Source organism: Peromyscus maniculatus, chromosome 15 (genome assembly GCF_049852395.1).
Source record: "Peromyscus maniculatus bairdii isolate BWxNUB_F1_BW_parent chromosome 15, HU_Pman_BW_mat_3.1, whole genome shotgun sequence".
Classification (NCBI taxonomy): Eukaryota; Metazoa; Chordata; class Mammalia; order Rodentia; family Cricetidae; genus Peromyscus; species Peromyscus maniculatus.
In genome coordinates, this window is record NC_134866.1 from 71255373 (window position 1) to 71269950 (window position 14578).

Here is a 14578-nt window from a genome sequence, read left to right on the forward strand (position 1 = left end):
TCTGAAGAACTAAGAGGACTCTGATGACATGATTGCCAGTGTTGTGTGTGGCTCGCCTTCCTGGGCTAGTCTCAGGGATCTAAGAACTAAGATCTTCAGCTAAAGCCTCTAATTAAAGAAATGAACAAAAATAGAACACAGCCACATCTATGATAGGTGACGGTAAACAGCAGGGGTCTGGTAAGTAGTACACAGAGGAAACAGTGTTGCTTTTTAAAGGATATAATTTGAATCAGTTGGTAGAAGAATAAAGGAGAGTCCTAAGGGGTCATTTTACCCATCGAGTCGTCTGATCTAGTCACTTCGCCCATGAAGTGAAGTGTCTTGTCCAAGGCTGGAAACACTACTGACAGCGGAGACTGAAACTTAGGGTCCCTGGTCACTGGGCCAGAGTTTTCCTGCTCATACCCCTAGGTTTCTTCGTTGGCCGGATAACTCACAGAAACAGCAATCCTAGCCGAAAGCAGCCTGTCTTCCTCTGCTCCTAAACACGGTGGGTACGGGGCAGGGAGAAGTAGCCTGTCTAGGAGGTGCCTTCTGTGACAGTGACATCCATTAGTAAGCAAAGCTTTCCTTGACTCCTGGACGGTCTCTGGACACAGTGGCAGGAAGAAGTATGTGCTGACCTTCTGGAAAGGTCACCTTCCCAGCTGCTTCCTTCCCTTCCCGCAGCCAGAAGCTGGCCTCAAAGAAGGACTGCTGGTCCGAAATGGAAAGCGGAGTGCCACAAAAGAAGGATTCATTCGGTGTTGCGTGGAAAGTGGGACCTGCCCTTGGTTGTGTTTCGTGTACCTGTCTTTTTAAAGCAAGCAACAGCACTGGTGAAAAATATTTCACTCTGCAAAACACCGTGTGGTTTACTTGGTTCAGAATGGCGAGGTTCACGCTAAAGCCTGAATGTCTGGCTCTCGTTGGGAGTGTGGTCTCTACCGCTTGAGTATTGAGAATGCCGGGACCTCGGCTCCAGGGTTGTTGGAGTCACAGCCCCGGGCAGAACTCAACATGCTCAGCAGCTGCATCTGCCTGTTATGGTTGGTGGTTTTCTTTCTTTCTTTTTTCTTTTTTAGTAGAATAATATCAAATAAAGAGAAATACTGCTAGTGCAGTGCTTTGATTCTAGAGACTTTTCAAGTTTATTATTTTAACCCAGCTGAGATGAAATGGCCTTCAAAAGTTCTCTTCCTGAACATCCACCGAATTCCACGTCAGATGCCTTACGGGTCAATTGTGTAGAACCTCAGTTCATGTGGGTCACTAGGAGCCCATCATAGTCTCCTCAGTGGGCTGAGGGTTAGGGGAGCTGGCCGCGAGCTCCACCTCTTACTTCCCTGGCTTCCATCCCTTCTCACTAGGGGTCTGTGAGGGACACAGGTTTGAAAACAGTGCTGTCTTTGGTCTGAGGTTATCTAAACCAGACGCCAACAGTCCCTGCAAGTCTCTTCTCTGCCGCACCTGCCCTCCCCACAGAGAACGGTGCTGGGAAATTGTTCTGTGCTTGAGGAGGCAGCACTCTGAACTATGCCGAGAGGCTTTCGTTAGACTCTGAATCAAGGGCTGAGATTGACGCTTGTCTAGTAACCAGGAGCTTGCCAGGAGCCAAAAAGCAGCAGGCAACCCTCATTGTCCTTGTCTGTCAGATCCCTAACACAGAACTCTTTGGAGGGCACCAGATGTGAGCGGGATCTTTTTCAAGGTTGTCCTGGCTAAGGGAGGGAGAGAATGACGACATGAGAGAGTGAGTTTTTCTCAGTCCTTTCCTTGTGACCATCGAAAGCGTCTCTTCAATGACTGGCTCGGACACACTTGCAGATAGAGAGTAGCGAAGTGCTGCAATCAGAACGAACACTGCCATCTGTTCAACGTGGAGGCGAAGGAACAAACACCACAGCGCAGAGTGAGCTGAGATGAAGTAGCATCAGATTGATGGGGTGGGAATAAGCACGCAAATGTTGTTAGCGCAGTGGCACCCCACCCCCGGTTTTGTTTTCTGTGGCATTGATTATATGGGGTCAACTCACAAATATTACATGGAAAATTCCAGAAATAAATAATTCAGATCCCTAAATTGTGCAGCACTGCCCCCACTCTATCCTGCATAGATGATGAATTACCCCTTTATACCACCAGCTGCCATCTTGGTTATCAGATCTGATACTGTGGTATCAGTACTTATGTTCAAGCAATCCTTACTTTGTTTGCTTGTTTGTTGGTACCAGGGGTTGAACCTAGGGCCTTGTACATGCTGGGCAGTTACTCTTCCAGTAAGCTGTAACTAGCCTCTCCTACCTCCTCTTCTTCCTCTCTCTCCTTTAAGATCGGGTCTCTCTAAGTGACCTAGGCTGTCCTTGAACTTCTAATCCCCTTGCCTTAGCTCCCATATGCTTTGCCACTCCACCCAGCTCACGTAATTCTCATTTTGTGTGGCCCCAAGTGCAAGAGCAGTGACGCTGGCGGTTGACTACAGTGTATTGCCGTCAGCATTTCATTTATCGTAAGATCTATGTGTATATTACTCAGCTTAATTCCCCACAGTTTTAGGCATCCATTGTTTTTGTTTCTGTTTTTGAGACAGGATCTCAAGAAGCTCATTCTGGCCTCAATCTCACTACTAGTTGAGGATAACCTTGAACTCCCTTACGTCTGTCTCTCCCTACTAAATGCTGGGATTTGCTGCTATTACAGCTGTTCCCTGCTGTACCTGCAGATAAAGTGAGATAAATGTACTCTAATTTTGATGCTCTTCACAAAGTATAATAAGGACTATTACTCTGGGTAAACTCTAACTCGGTACATTCTTTTTGTGGTGTAGAGTTTGGAAGCGGGGCCTAACTGTACAGAACAGCAGAAGTGCTGTGTAGCTCATGGGTGCTAGAACATGTACCTTTCTGCCCCAGGCACTCTGGTGCTGGGTGCCGTGATGACAGGCATGCACCACCAGCTGCTGAGTACATTCTGTGCTTTGTTTTGAGAGAGAGAGAGAGAGAGAGAGAGAGAGAGAGAGAGAGAGAGAGAGAGAGAGAGAGAGAGAATGAATTTGAGGTAGAATCTTGTTTTGTAGTAGACTATCCTAACCTGGAACTTGCTTTGTAGCCCAGGTTAGCTTTGAACTCAAGTGATCCTTGTGTCCCTTAACCTCAGGAGAGCATATGGATTACAAACAAGCACCATGATGCCCAGATTTGAAAATCTGCTGCTGCAAGCTGGGTGGTAGTGTCCAATCCTTTAATCTCTGGGAGACAGAGACAAGCAGAGACAGGTGGGTCTCAGTGAGCTCGAGGCCAGCCTGGTCTACAAAGCAAGTTCCAGGACAGCCAGAGCTGTTACACAGAGGAAACCCTGTCTTGAAAAAAACAAAAACAAAACAAATCTGCTGCTGCTTTTGTCGATTTACCCATTCTTATAAGTGTAGGTACCCCAAACTGAGGTGTATTGGGGATAAAGTATAACCAACAGAGGGTTGTTGTAGATCACTGGACCTCAGGTAGGGGGCAGCAATAGTCTGGTAACTGGCTTTTGTGGTGCAGGCCTGTAATCTCAGCACTTAAGGCTGAGGCAGGAAGATTTCAAGTTTGAGGCAAGTGTGCATGGAAGGAGACCCTGATAATAGGCTGGTTGGTGCACACTTGTGGAAGTCTGTGAACTCCACCTGGGGATGTTTGGAGAGAGCTAAGGTGAGGGAGAGACTCAGCCTGGCACCCTGGCCGCTTGCTCACTCTGCCTGAGAAAACTGGAACCCCAAGGGGTGCAGTTCAGGAGACAGTTCTCTGCAGTCAGCACACCCTCTAAACCAGGCCCTCACCAGGGTGGTTTCTTTTTGGTTGTGCAGGCTGTGGCTCTGGAACACATGGAACAGATGTGAGGGTTTCTGCTAACGCTGCTTAAGGCTTCTGTACATTGGATATCTACCCAATTCCCCTCTTCATCAAAAAATAAACACAAATCCTCTTTACTCGCTAAAAACGACATGCAGAAGGCTCTACAGCTGGATTCACTAAAGCTGCTGCTGTGAAGCAGATCTGGTGAGGGAAAGGGTCAAAGGGGAAAGGGTCAAAGGGGAAAGGCCACGGCCAGAAGATGTGCTGAGATAACCCCGATATCTGTGCCCCCTCTCAGCTCCTGCTCCTTTGGTAGATAGTAACAATAGATAGTGAGCTGTCACAGCTGACACTTGGCTTTTGAAATATAAATGATCCACGGAGAGATGAATGAAACTCAGCTCAGCCCAATTGTATTGTAACCAGTGCTGGAGCAGGACTTCTAGAGTCTGGACCGGGACTTCTAGAGTCTGGACCAGATCATTTTACTTTAGCCATATTTAAGCACAGCATGGTTTTGAAAAAAGTATTCAGATAACAGTTAACTCAGTCCCAAGTGCCCCACAATTTATGACATGTTTACACTGAGATTCCTTACAAAGTACGTCTGGCTTTCTTTCACAAGAATGGGTAATGTTGACTCAGAGGTAGCGCCCAAGATTTAGGGTCCAGGGAGCTTGACTGAGGTAAACACAATGTCTGTGGGTGTCAGGATTGGCATGGCCCTAAGTGACATAGAAGTCACTTAGAGCCGGGCGGTGGTGACACACGCCTTTAATCCCACCACTTGGGAGGCAGAGGCAGGCAGATCTTTGTGAGTTTGAGGCCAGCCTGGTCTACAGAGTGAGATCCGGGACAGGAGCAAAGCTACACAGAGAAATTCTGTCTTGAAAAACAAAAAAACAAAACAAACAAACAAAAAAGAAGTCACTTAGGCTATTGTAAAGCATTAAGTGGCATCACTCATAAGAGTGGGTTTTATGATCTAAAAGCAATGTCCAAGATTTAGGGAAAAGGTCTTGGATAAGTATAAACATAAATTCTGGGAGGTAAGACAGAGTCTGTCTCTTCAGACAGCAGAGGATCACCAGGTTGTAAAATGACACCATTTCTGGTGTTCCAGAGAGAGCGGCTTCTCACCTCATTCCGTTGAAGAGGTGAGCTGTGTGTTTAACTTTCCTGGCTTCTCCAGTGCTTATCTGTGTGCACAGGGCTCTTTGCTCTCCACATATAAATGCGTACCTCAGCAGTTTACTGCTCTGTATTAAGCTTGCTAGTGGGCAGACTTTTCCCGTAAAAGTCTGCTAGTAAGCTCTGTAGGCTCTGGGCTTCCATTGTAGTACAAGAGTGGCCCAAACAATGCCAGCAAATGAGCATGGCCCCTCCTAGTAAACTTTATTTACATAAATGTCTGGAGACTGGCTGGATCTGACCTATGGGCTGTAGTTTCCTGGCGCCCAGTGGTTCCATGCGGTCATGTACAGTTATTTTCCTTTTTCTCTGAGGGTCAAACGTCATGGCCTAAACTTGATGCTCTGGCAACCAGAGTTGTGGCTTAAGTTGCAGGGAAGGGCTGCATGAAGCACATGCCTAGCAGGCAAGCAGAATTCAGTGTCTGTTCCTCTCTATGGAATGGTGGAATCACTGGAAATAACTGACAGGGAGATGAATTACTTGTAGGCGTCTATTTCAGACACCTTAGGGATGAGGAGTAGTGAGGGATGTAAGGATGAGGATGTGGGGTCCCAGGCTGATTTAGAGAGAGATGCTGGAGGAGCCAGAACCCGAATGTCTGCTGTGCGTGGTTCTCAAGAACCCGAATGTCTGCTGTGCGTGGTTCTCAGGAATGGGGTTAGGAAGCAAGTGGTCCAGGCTTTCAGGAGCACGAACGAGTTGCTTAAGTCTGTTGGCATCCTGTCCTACGGAAGACAGTTAAAGCTCATGTCCTACCAAGGTTTAAAAAAATCATAAATAGTTCAGATTAACAGATGAAAATCCTTGAAGCATACATAAAATACATGCATAGTTAATGTATATATATATACCTTGGGTTGTCTGCACAGCCTTTCACAAGAAAGGTAGCTCCTTGGCAGCCTGGATTTAAATTGATTAATTAGCCAGTAAATTCTGTAGCACTGGGATCAGACCTAAGGCCTGTGCACGCTGGGCAAGCAGCCTACTAGTTGAGCTGCACCCAGCCTTGGAGTGGGGTCCTATACCTGTTTTATTTGATGCTTATATCCCCAGGGCCTGAAAAATCCTTGCACATAGTAGGTGAGAACGAGTGGATAATCAAACTCTGCCTGCAACACACGTGTGTGCCATGTAGTGTGTAGTAGGGTAAATAGTACCCATACAAACTCTAATTTGTCTGAGTTTTTCCAGTTTCCCCAGAAATGACCGTGCATGCAGTTGTGTCTCTTGGGATGGTTCACACGTTTAAGAGGGTCTTAGCTGATTGGGTTAGCTCGGAGAGAGTTGTCACCAAGGCTCGAAGAACCCTCTGAGTGTTTCCTTCTCTGGGCTTAGGACTACCTTCCTCTGCTCCTTCACCCCCATCCGCCCAGGAGAGCTGACCGACTCCCATGGGTTGCCTCCTTCGCCATACGTATGCTGGCCACCCCCAAATCCTTACCCCTTTCTTGCTGGCCTGGAACTTGCTCTATAGACCAGCATGGTCTTGAACTTGACGCATTCCTCCTGTGGCTGCTAGGGTTGCAGCCTTGTGCCAACATGCCCATTGTCTCTAGTCCGGCTGTCTTTCTGGGGGCCCTTGTGGGGCCATCCAGCCATAGCCACACCTCCTCCAGGATAAGCCGTCCTTAAATGAATGGCCGCCCTCCTGTTCTGTGATTTACTTCTGTGATTGCCCATCAGCTACAAAACTGGGAAGCTTCCTCCCAGGTCCCTGCACCTTTATTCCCAGGTGATGTCACATCTAACGGGACAGCCTCTCATGGCCCTGTTCTCATGGTTCTTCACTGGCAAGTCCTCTTACTTCTCCCATGAAATTGTGACTCGTGTGGTCTACATTGATTTTTACCTAATTCTCTGTCAATGGAGGGTAAAATTCACTGACTTCACTCTGTGTCTGGAAGAGCCTTTTCTCCAGTCCTCTGGGAGTTCCCTGGTTTAGACTGGAAGCTTGTTTATTTAACTCTTCAGTTAGGGCTGTTTTCCAGCTATTTGATCATGCTAGTCACAAACAGAGTGTGTGGACTATATTGTCAGTCTGCCTGTATGCGGCGCGTGATGCTCCTGGTTTGAGAGGTGGTAGGGTTAGGTAAAACCAGACCATGCATTTTTAATCCCCCCCCCCTTGTTTGGCTTTTAATAAGGACAACACACACATACACACACAAACACACACACATACACACACATACACACACACAAATGCACACACACACACATACACACACACAAATGCGCACACACACACACACACACACACACACACACGCCCTAATTGGTATTGCTGTTTTTAAATACCTCTGGGTTCCCCAGAGGGCTGCAGGATGCTAACATATCCAGGGAAGAGCCTGGTGGTCCACTGTCCCGCAGAGGGTGGAGACTGCCCAGTATTCCTGTCTTACTGTTATTGTGCCCTGGTTGGTGACAGGCTGATACTGCTGTCAGAACTACTTCAAGGAGAAGATCTAAGGGAGCCTGAAGTGGAGACCAAGGGAGACATACACACATTCTCTCCCTTTCCCCCCCTCCCCCCCCACATTCTTTGCAAGTGAGGACTGGAAGAATTCTTAGTTAGATACTGTTCTTCCAGTTCTGTGAGTTAACTTGTCACTCATGCAGAGCTGCCCAGAGCTTTTCTCAGCGGCATGATTTCATTTGAAGCTCCAGAAATTTGATAGAATGAAATGTAAGACAAATTAGCTTTGCTAATATCACATTTTCATCTCTGAAGTCATACTGTTGCTGAGGCATGTGACTGCCATCTCCCTTTGTTTCTGAGAGAACCACTCCCTCCCCCAAACCTACTTTTTCTCTAAGTGTGCATCTTCTGGACCCCTAGTCGATGAGACCAATAGACCGTTCTGTAGCCGTGTGTGTGTGTGTGTGTGTGTGTGTGTGTGTGTGTGTGTGTGTGTATGCACGCACATGTTCACGTGTGTATAAGTACATATGGAGGCCAAGGGTTGATGCTGGGTGTCCTCATTTGGTTCCTAACTTGTGTTGAGCAGGCTCTCTCACTGAACCCTCAGCTTACTGATTCATCCAGACTGTCTGTCCCGCAGACCTCAGGGATCCCCCATCTCTGCCTCCCCAGTGCTGGGATTAAGACGTGAACCTTTTTGCATGGGCAGTGGGGATCCAAGCTTGGGTACTCAGGGTACCATAGTGAGTGCTTTAGTAGTGAGCCATCTCCCTCCTCTTGCCTTAATTTTTGGTCTTAACTTCCCCGAACTTGAAGATGTCAGGACATTGCTGGTGTCTCACCAGCAATGATAGAGGATGATGATAGAAGATAATGATAGAGGATGATGATGGAGGATGATAGAGGATCATAGTGCTGCTGCTTCCTGCTCCTTTGGCCTGAGCTCGGTACTTCTGCTCACGCCTCGGAAGGATTTCCCAGATGGACTTCCCTTTAGGAGGTGACCAGATCTGCAAGTTCTGTTGATGTTTGTGGAACTTGTGTTTCATCTTGTTAGTTCTGCAGATCAGTTTCAGGGCCTTGCATGTGCTTTCTAGTGTCTTACCAATGACCTGTCTCCCTAGCCCCTCATGTTTTGAGGCAGGGTCTTGCCTTGTAGCTCAGCCTAGCCCAAAGCTTGGTATGTGTCCCAGGCTGGCTTCTAACCTGTGATACTCCTGCATCATCCTCTTACATACTAGGACTAGAATGGAGTGCCACTGTGCCTTGCTGGAGCTCAGCTCTTACAGACGCGGCCATCATTCTTCTCATTGTCATGGGTCTGCAGGAAATCCTTTGACCCTGTCACAGAGCTCCAAGATGCTCACCTTACCTTGTTTGGATCAGGCACTCCCATCAGTGATCCTTGCAGCGTGTCTGACCCCCTCTCCAGAAAGCTCTTTGTATCCTATCTGGTACCCTAGTATATGACTGCTGTAGGTAAGGAGCTGTAGTTAGCTCTTCACAGGAAGTAGCTGGAGGAGTTTTCTGGGCAACATTATGAGATTATTTCATTTTAAAGATAGGGAAATTGGGAAGGGGGAGGTGAAACTTGCCCAGGTGAGCAGTGGAGTCAGGTTGTAAATCCATATGAACTATTTAGTTTTACATGATGGTTTTGGCTTTGAGTTTGATTTCTCTATGGGATGGGAGGAAAGTCCCTGCTCCCAGAGGCCTGCACAGAACACAGACTCAGTGTGTGATGTCCTTGGATGCCCAGAGCAGACTTAAGAGGTAACACCCTTGAGTATGGAATCTGTGTGTGATGTGTGTTTTCTTTTCCCAAAACTGGACTAGAGTTTGGAACAGCAAATATTTAATCAGAGAAAATTCCTCTTGTTAAAATCTTGGTGGCTCGTTCAGCTTAGAGGTTAGTGCCTAAAAATACTCACCACTTACTGAAGGCTGAATGTGCTAAGTCACCCACAGAGCATAAAGGAGTCTTGGTTAGCATTTGGAGCGGGGGTTATTTGCCCACTTTTAGTTTGGATCACATTTGCAATACCACATACCCACCCTTGGATGTGCCTCAGGGGCTCTGGCCACAGTCGGGCCTGGCTGGAGTCAACAAGGAGGAGGGTTCAGTGGGAATGGGTCAGGAAGTCTTGCCTGTCCGTGTTCAGAGGGGGAAGAAAAGGAAGGAACGGGCTGGGAGAGAAGGAGAAGGCCCTAAGTCTTCAGAAAACATTGTGTGCATATAATGGTTACAGTACTACACGAGTGTGTGTAGGTATGTGGATGTGTATATGTGTTGTATAGATGTGTATACACACATTTCTATTTGTGAATGAATAAAAGTCACCCACCAACTAAGTCTTGACTCTGCTGTAGGAAGGAGTGACTTTGGAGTGATTATGTAGGCAGTTTCTCACTTTTTATGTTATTTGTTGTGTATTTCCAGAAGTATACACCTATACCCTATAAATGCAATGGAAATTCTGATACTGAAATTCACTGGAGTAAATAAAGATTGAGCAGTGCTTTTATAAGGACTGTGTCTTTGAAAGGGGATTTAAAGAAAATTAAGAAAAAGTCTGTATACTTTACAAATGTTTTTAATTTTATGTGTATGGGTGTTTGCCCATATGTATGTATGTATGTATGTATGTATGTATGTATGTATGTATGTGTGTGTGTGTGTGTGTATGTATGTATGTATGTATGTATGTATGTATGTGCGCCATATGTGTGCCTGGCGCCTGTGGAGGTCAGACGAAAGCCTCAGTTCCACTGCAGCTGGGATGACAGAGCCTGTGAGCCACCGTGTGGGTGCCAGGACTTGAACTGTGGTCCTCTGGAGGAGCAGCCAGTGCTCTTAACTGCTGAGCCCTCTCTCTAGCTATGAAGTCTTTGAAGGCTATGTAGTTTCTTTTTTGTTCAGTCTTGGTTTTGTTGTCCACATAACTGTCTTTACCATGGTTCTGACTTAAGGTTGGACAAACACTCACAGACGGTTCCTCTCTAGCTCAGTTCTAACAGGTAGTTTTTCTCTCTCCTTCTCCCTCAGATTCCTTTTTTTGAAGACTTCTGTGCAGGCATTAAAGCTGGGGACGCCTGCGAGACCCTGGTGGGGTACTCTGCGGTCTATAAAGTCTGCTTTGGGATGGCTTGTTTCTTTTTCGTCTTCTGCCTGCTGACCCTGAAGGTCAACAACAGCAAAGGTTGCCGGGCCTACATCCACAACGGGTAAGTCTTCTGGAACCCACCCCCGCTGCTCATCAGCACTGACTGCTCCTCCCCTGATCTGGGGAAGATGGGCCGCAAGGCACTGGTAGTCCCAGAGCGACAGTGCTGTTTGTGATGCCTGGTGCCGTGATAAGAAATTCAGTATACACAGAGTTTATTGTTTCCACTGAGGCATCTGTCAGGTCATTTCCACCCTGCCCTGACACGGGGTTTTGTGTAGTCAGAGCCATGCCAAGTGTGCCGAACTGTGAGAGGAGGCATCTGCAGCCACTTGGTCATTCCCCTTGATTTGGAGAGATCACTCCCAATGACAGGAACACGGGCCGGCATGCTACCTTCTAGAGATCTTTTGTCTGTCTTTGAATATCACTTAAATACATTTCCCTTTTCTCTTCCAGCTTCTGGTTCTTTAAGCTTCTGCTGTTGGGGGCTATGTGCTCAGGAGCGTTCTTCATCCCGGATCAGGAGACCTTTCTGAATGGTACAGTTGGGGTGTTCCCGGGGGCCTGGCTATTTTGTTTTTACACATTGTAAAATTCTTCAGAAATGTGATCCAGTGTGTGTGACATTTTGAACTACTAATTCTTTTATGACATAAAGAATGTCTGGGTGTTGGGGATTTAGCTCAGTGGTAGTGCGCTTGTCTAGCAAGTGCAGTACTCTGGGTCTGGTTCCAGCAGTGTATGGGAACTTTTCAAAGGCAGCGTTACCTGCCTGCCCTTTCCCGTCCCCTGTTCCTTCTATTCCACTTGTGGACAGCCCATGAGAAGACTCTGTCCCTCTGTTGGCTGAGGAACTGGAATGATAAACTTACTGGCCTGGAAAGTAAAGTGTGTCTTTAACATTTGCTTGAAAACAGATCCGGCACATTAGAATGCCTCTGCCATGAGGGGGCCTTATTCTCTCTGGGTATCACACAAACGTGGCAGGATGAAACAGTTGTTAGCTGTGAAAATCGGACAAGGAAGGCATTCTCCAGTCTCTTTCTAAACACACTGTATGTGAAGTTATGTAACATTGAGTTATAATCCTTGCTTTTATTTAATATGGACCTAGTAATCATAACTGAAACAAGGCTTCTTCCCAGGGAAGCAACAGTTACGGATGGGGATGAAATCTAAATTAAAGTGGATCCAACACATTATTCAACCCAAATCAATTCACTTTCCTAGTGGAGATGGCAGTTGATAGGCACCACCAGCCACACTGCCTTAGATGACAGGGTCCAGGTCCATCTTTAGGGTGTGTCTGTCAGTTTTTCATAGACTTTTACAAATGATGTCTGAGTCTTCCTTCCAGCTATGACACTGTTAACTATTTTTTTTTCTCCACAGAGGTAACTTTTGTGTATATTTTAGCATATTGGAGATAGATGTCTAGAGTTCAGTGACCTAAGGTCCTCAGGTCAGCTCCAGCTCAGTCTTTCTATAGACAGTTTGCAACCCACAGGGCACGGTCACTTTATAACAGAGCCCAACACAGACCTGAGCTCCTCTTACCTCCTTGCCACACTGGACAGTCAAGGCTCATGCCCAGTAAAACTTAAACTCCTGATTTTTCTAGCAGTATTTCTTTTCTCTTGTGAGGCAGGGGCCACTGTGGACTTTGTGAACTCCTGTATTTATTGAGACAGCTGAGGTTCATCATGAGATTCAGCTTGGATGCTCCAGGACCAGACTGATGTCCAAGTTCCAGCCATGCCCTTTATGTGTGAGAAGCTTTGCCAGTTACCTTAGTACTGCGCTTTTGCGGCTGGGATAAAATACCCAGACAAAAGCTTCATGAAGGAGAGAGGGCTCGTTGGAGAGCGTAGTTCATGGCAGGGAGTCAAGGCAGCATTTGAAGTGGCTGTCACAAGGCTGGGGAGAAGAGCAGCAAGTGCCTGCTCAGGTCGCTTTCTCCAGTTGACACAGTCTAGACTCCTCTGCCCAAGGAATGGTCCCCATAATTAAGATGGATAGCCCCCTACAGGTGTGCCTCCAGGCCAAGTCCCGCCAGTCCCGGAGCCCACTTGTAAAATAAACACACAAACTCTTCCATTATTTAAACTGCTTGGCCATTAGCTCAGGCCTATCATTGTCTAGCTCTTACTTTTATATTTAGCCCATTTCTATTAATCTATACTTTGCCATGTGGCTCGTGGCTTATCGGTCCCTTACATCTTCCTTGTCCTGGCTGTGGCTCCAGGCAGTCTCCCCTTCTGCCTTCCTGTTCCCTTAATTCTCCTCTCTGTTAGTCCCACCTATACTTCCTGTCTGGCTACTGGCCAATCGGTGTTTATGTATAGAGAGCGATATCCACAGCAGCCTATTTCTCCAGTGATTCTAGAGTCTGTCAGAGAGACACCAACCATCATACTGACTCACATAGACCACCAGTTCTCGTCTCATGTCTAACAAGTGAGTATGAGGTTAGTATGTATGGCTGTGTGGGAATGAAATGTACCAGAGGTAGAGTGACCACGGATGGAAGGTTTATCTTCTTGGGAGTTAAACGCATTCAGCGCTCACCTCGCCACCCTTCGGGTTGTGCTCTTTTGCAGCCTGGCGCTATGTCGGAGCTGTGGGGAGCGTCCTCTTCATTGGCATCCAGCTCCTCCTGATTGTGGAGTTTGCACATAAGTGGAACAAGAACTGGTAGGTGGTTTTGTGGAAAGCTCTCACTTTTTGAGTCAAAGAAACTGCCTGCCCCTGGGAAAGGCTCTGCTCTGGGTTCCAGTCCACTTGGATTTCTCCATTTCTTCTTCTCCGTTTTCTGTCCGCTCTGCCCTCCTATCTTGCTTGTGCCTGTTGTGACTGGCCATGTGGGCCGTGTGTGACTGGCTGTGTGGAGCATTTATGACTGGCTGGCTGTGTGGACCGTGTGTGACTGGCTGGCTGTGTGGACTGTGTGTGACTGGCTGGCTGGCTGTGTGGACCGTGTGTGGCTGGCTGTATGGACTGTGTGTGACTGTCTGTCTGTCTGGACAGTGTGTGGCTGTCTGTCTGGACAGTGTGTGGCTGGCTGTGTGGACCATGTGTGGCTGGCTGGCTGTGTGGACCGTGTGTGGCTGGCTGGCTGTGTGGACTGTGTGTGGCTGGCTGGCTGTGTGGATCGTGTGTGGCTGGCTGGCTGTGTGGACCGTGTGTGGCTGGCTGTGTGGACCGTGTGTGGCTGGCTGTGTGGACCGTGTGTGGCTGGCTGTGTGGACCATGTGTGACTGACTGGCCGTGTGGACCGTGTGTGGCTGGCTCTGTGGATCATGTGTGGCTGGCTGTGTGGATCATGTGTGGCTGGCTGGCTCTGTGGACTGTGTGTGGCTGGCTGGCTGTGTGGACCATGTGTGGCTGGCTGTGTGGATCATGTGTGGCTGGCTGTGTGGATCATGTGTGGCTGGCTGGCTCTGTGGACCGTGTGCATCTGTGACTTGGGTTTCCTTCATCTAGGCCCCCCTCCTACAAGGTTAAGAAACAGAAGCACAGGAGCCACAAACACTTCGGAGCATGAGACTCTTCTGATAAGACTGAGATGAAATAGTTTTTTTCTTTAAAAAAAATTGTCTCCACTTTCCAAGACACACAACATCCCTTTGTTGGGAAAACTTTCTGTCCTGCTGTGGGAAGCTGTCTTGCCTGTAAAATGGTAGACTCTTTAGTGCCTTGAGAACAGAATTCACATCCCAGGCCACGAGGAAATGCCTATTAATAGCTAGTTCTTTCTGGTTGAGCTAGACTGAGGAAGCGACAACCAGACAAGGCTCCCGTCCTTGTATAGGGGCCAAGTTGACGCTGTGGTTCTGAACAGAGTGCCATCGCTCTGATTTGGTGTCTGTTTTGGTGGTGTTGGTGATCAACTCTGGGCAGGTGTTCACCACTGAGCTAACTTTCTTTACTTTAAAAATGATTCTCTTTTATACCCAATAAAGCTATTGGTTTATTTATGT

The 14578-nt window shown here is 47.4% G+C and overlaps 1 protein-coding gene across 2 annotated transcripts in view; it reads left to right on the top strand.

Moving 5' to 3' along the window:
- Serinc5 (serine incorporator 5) overlaps window positions 1-14578 on the top strand; it is a 108491-nt gene that overhangs the window by 57907 nt on the left and 36006 nt on the right. For both annotated transcript variants that reach the window (XM_076552067.1, XM_042261622.2), the window contains exons 3-5: window positions 10478-10656; window positions 11055-11137; window positions 13199-13292. In XM_076552067.1, the coding sequence (XP_076408182.1) occupies window positions 10478-10656; window positions 11055-11137; window positions 13199-13292 (356 nt within the window). The remainder of the gene's footprint in view (window positions 1-10477; window positions 10657-11054; window positions 11138-13198; window positions 13293-14578) is intronic.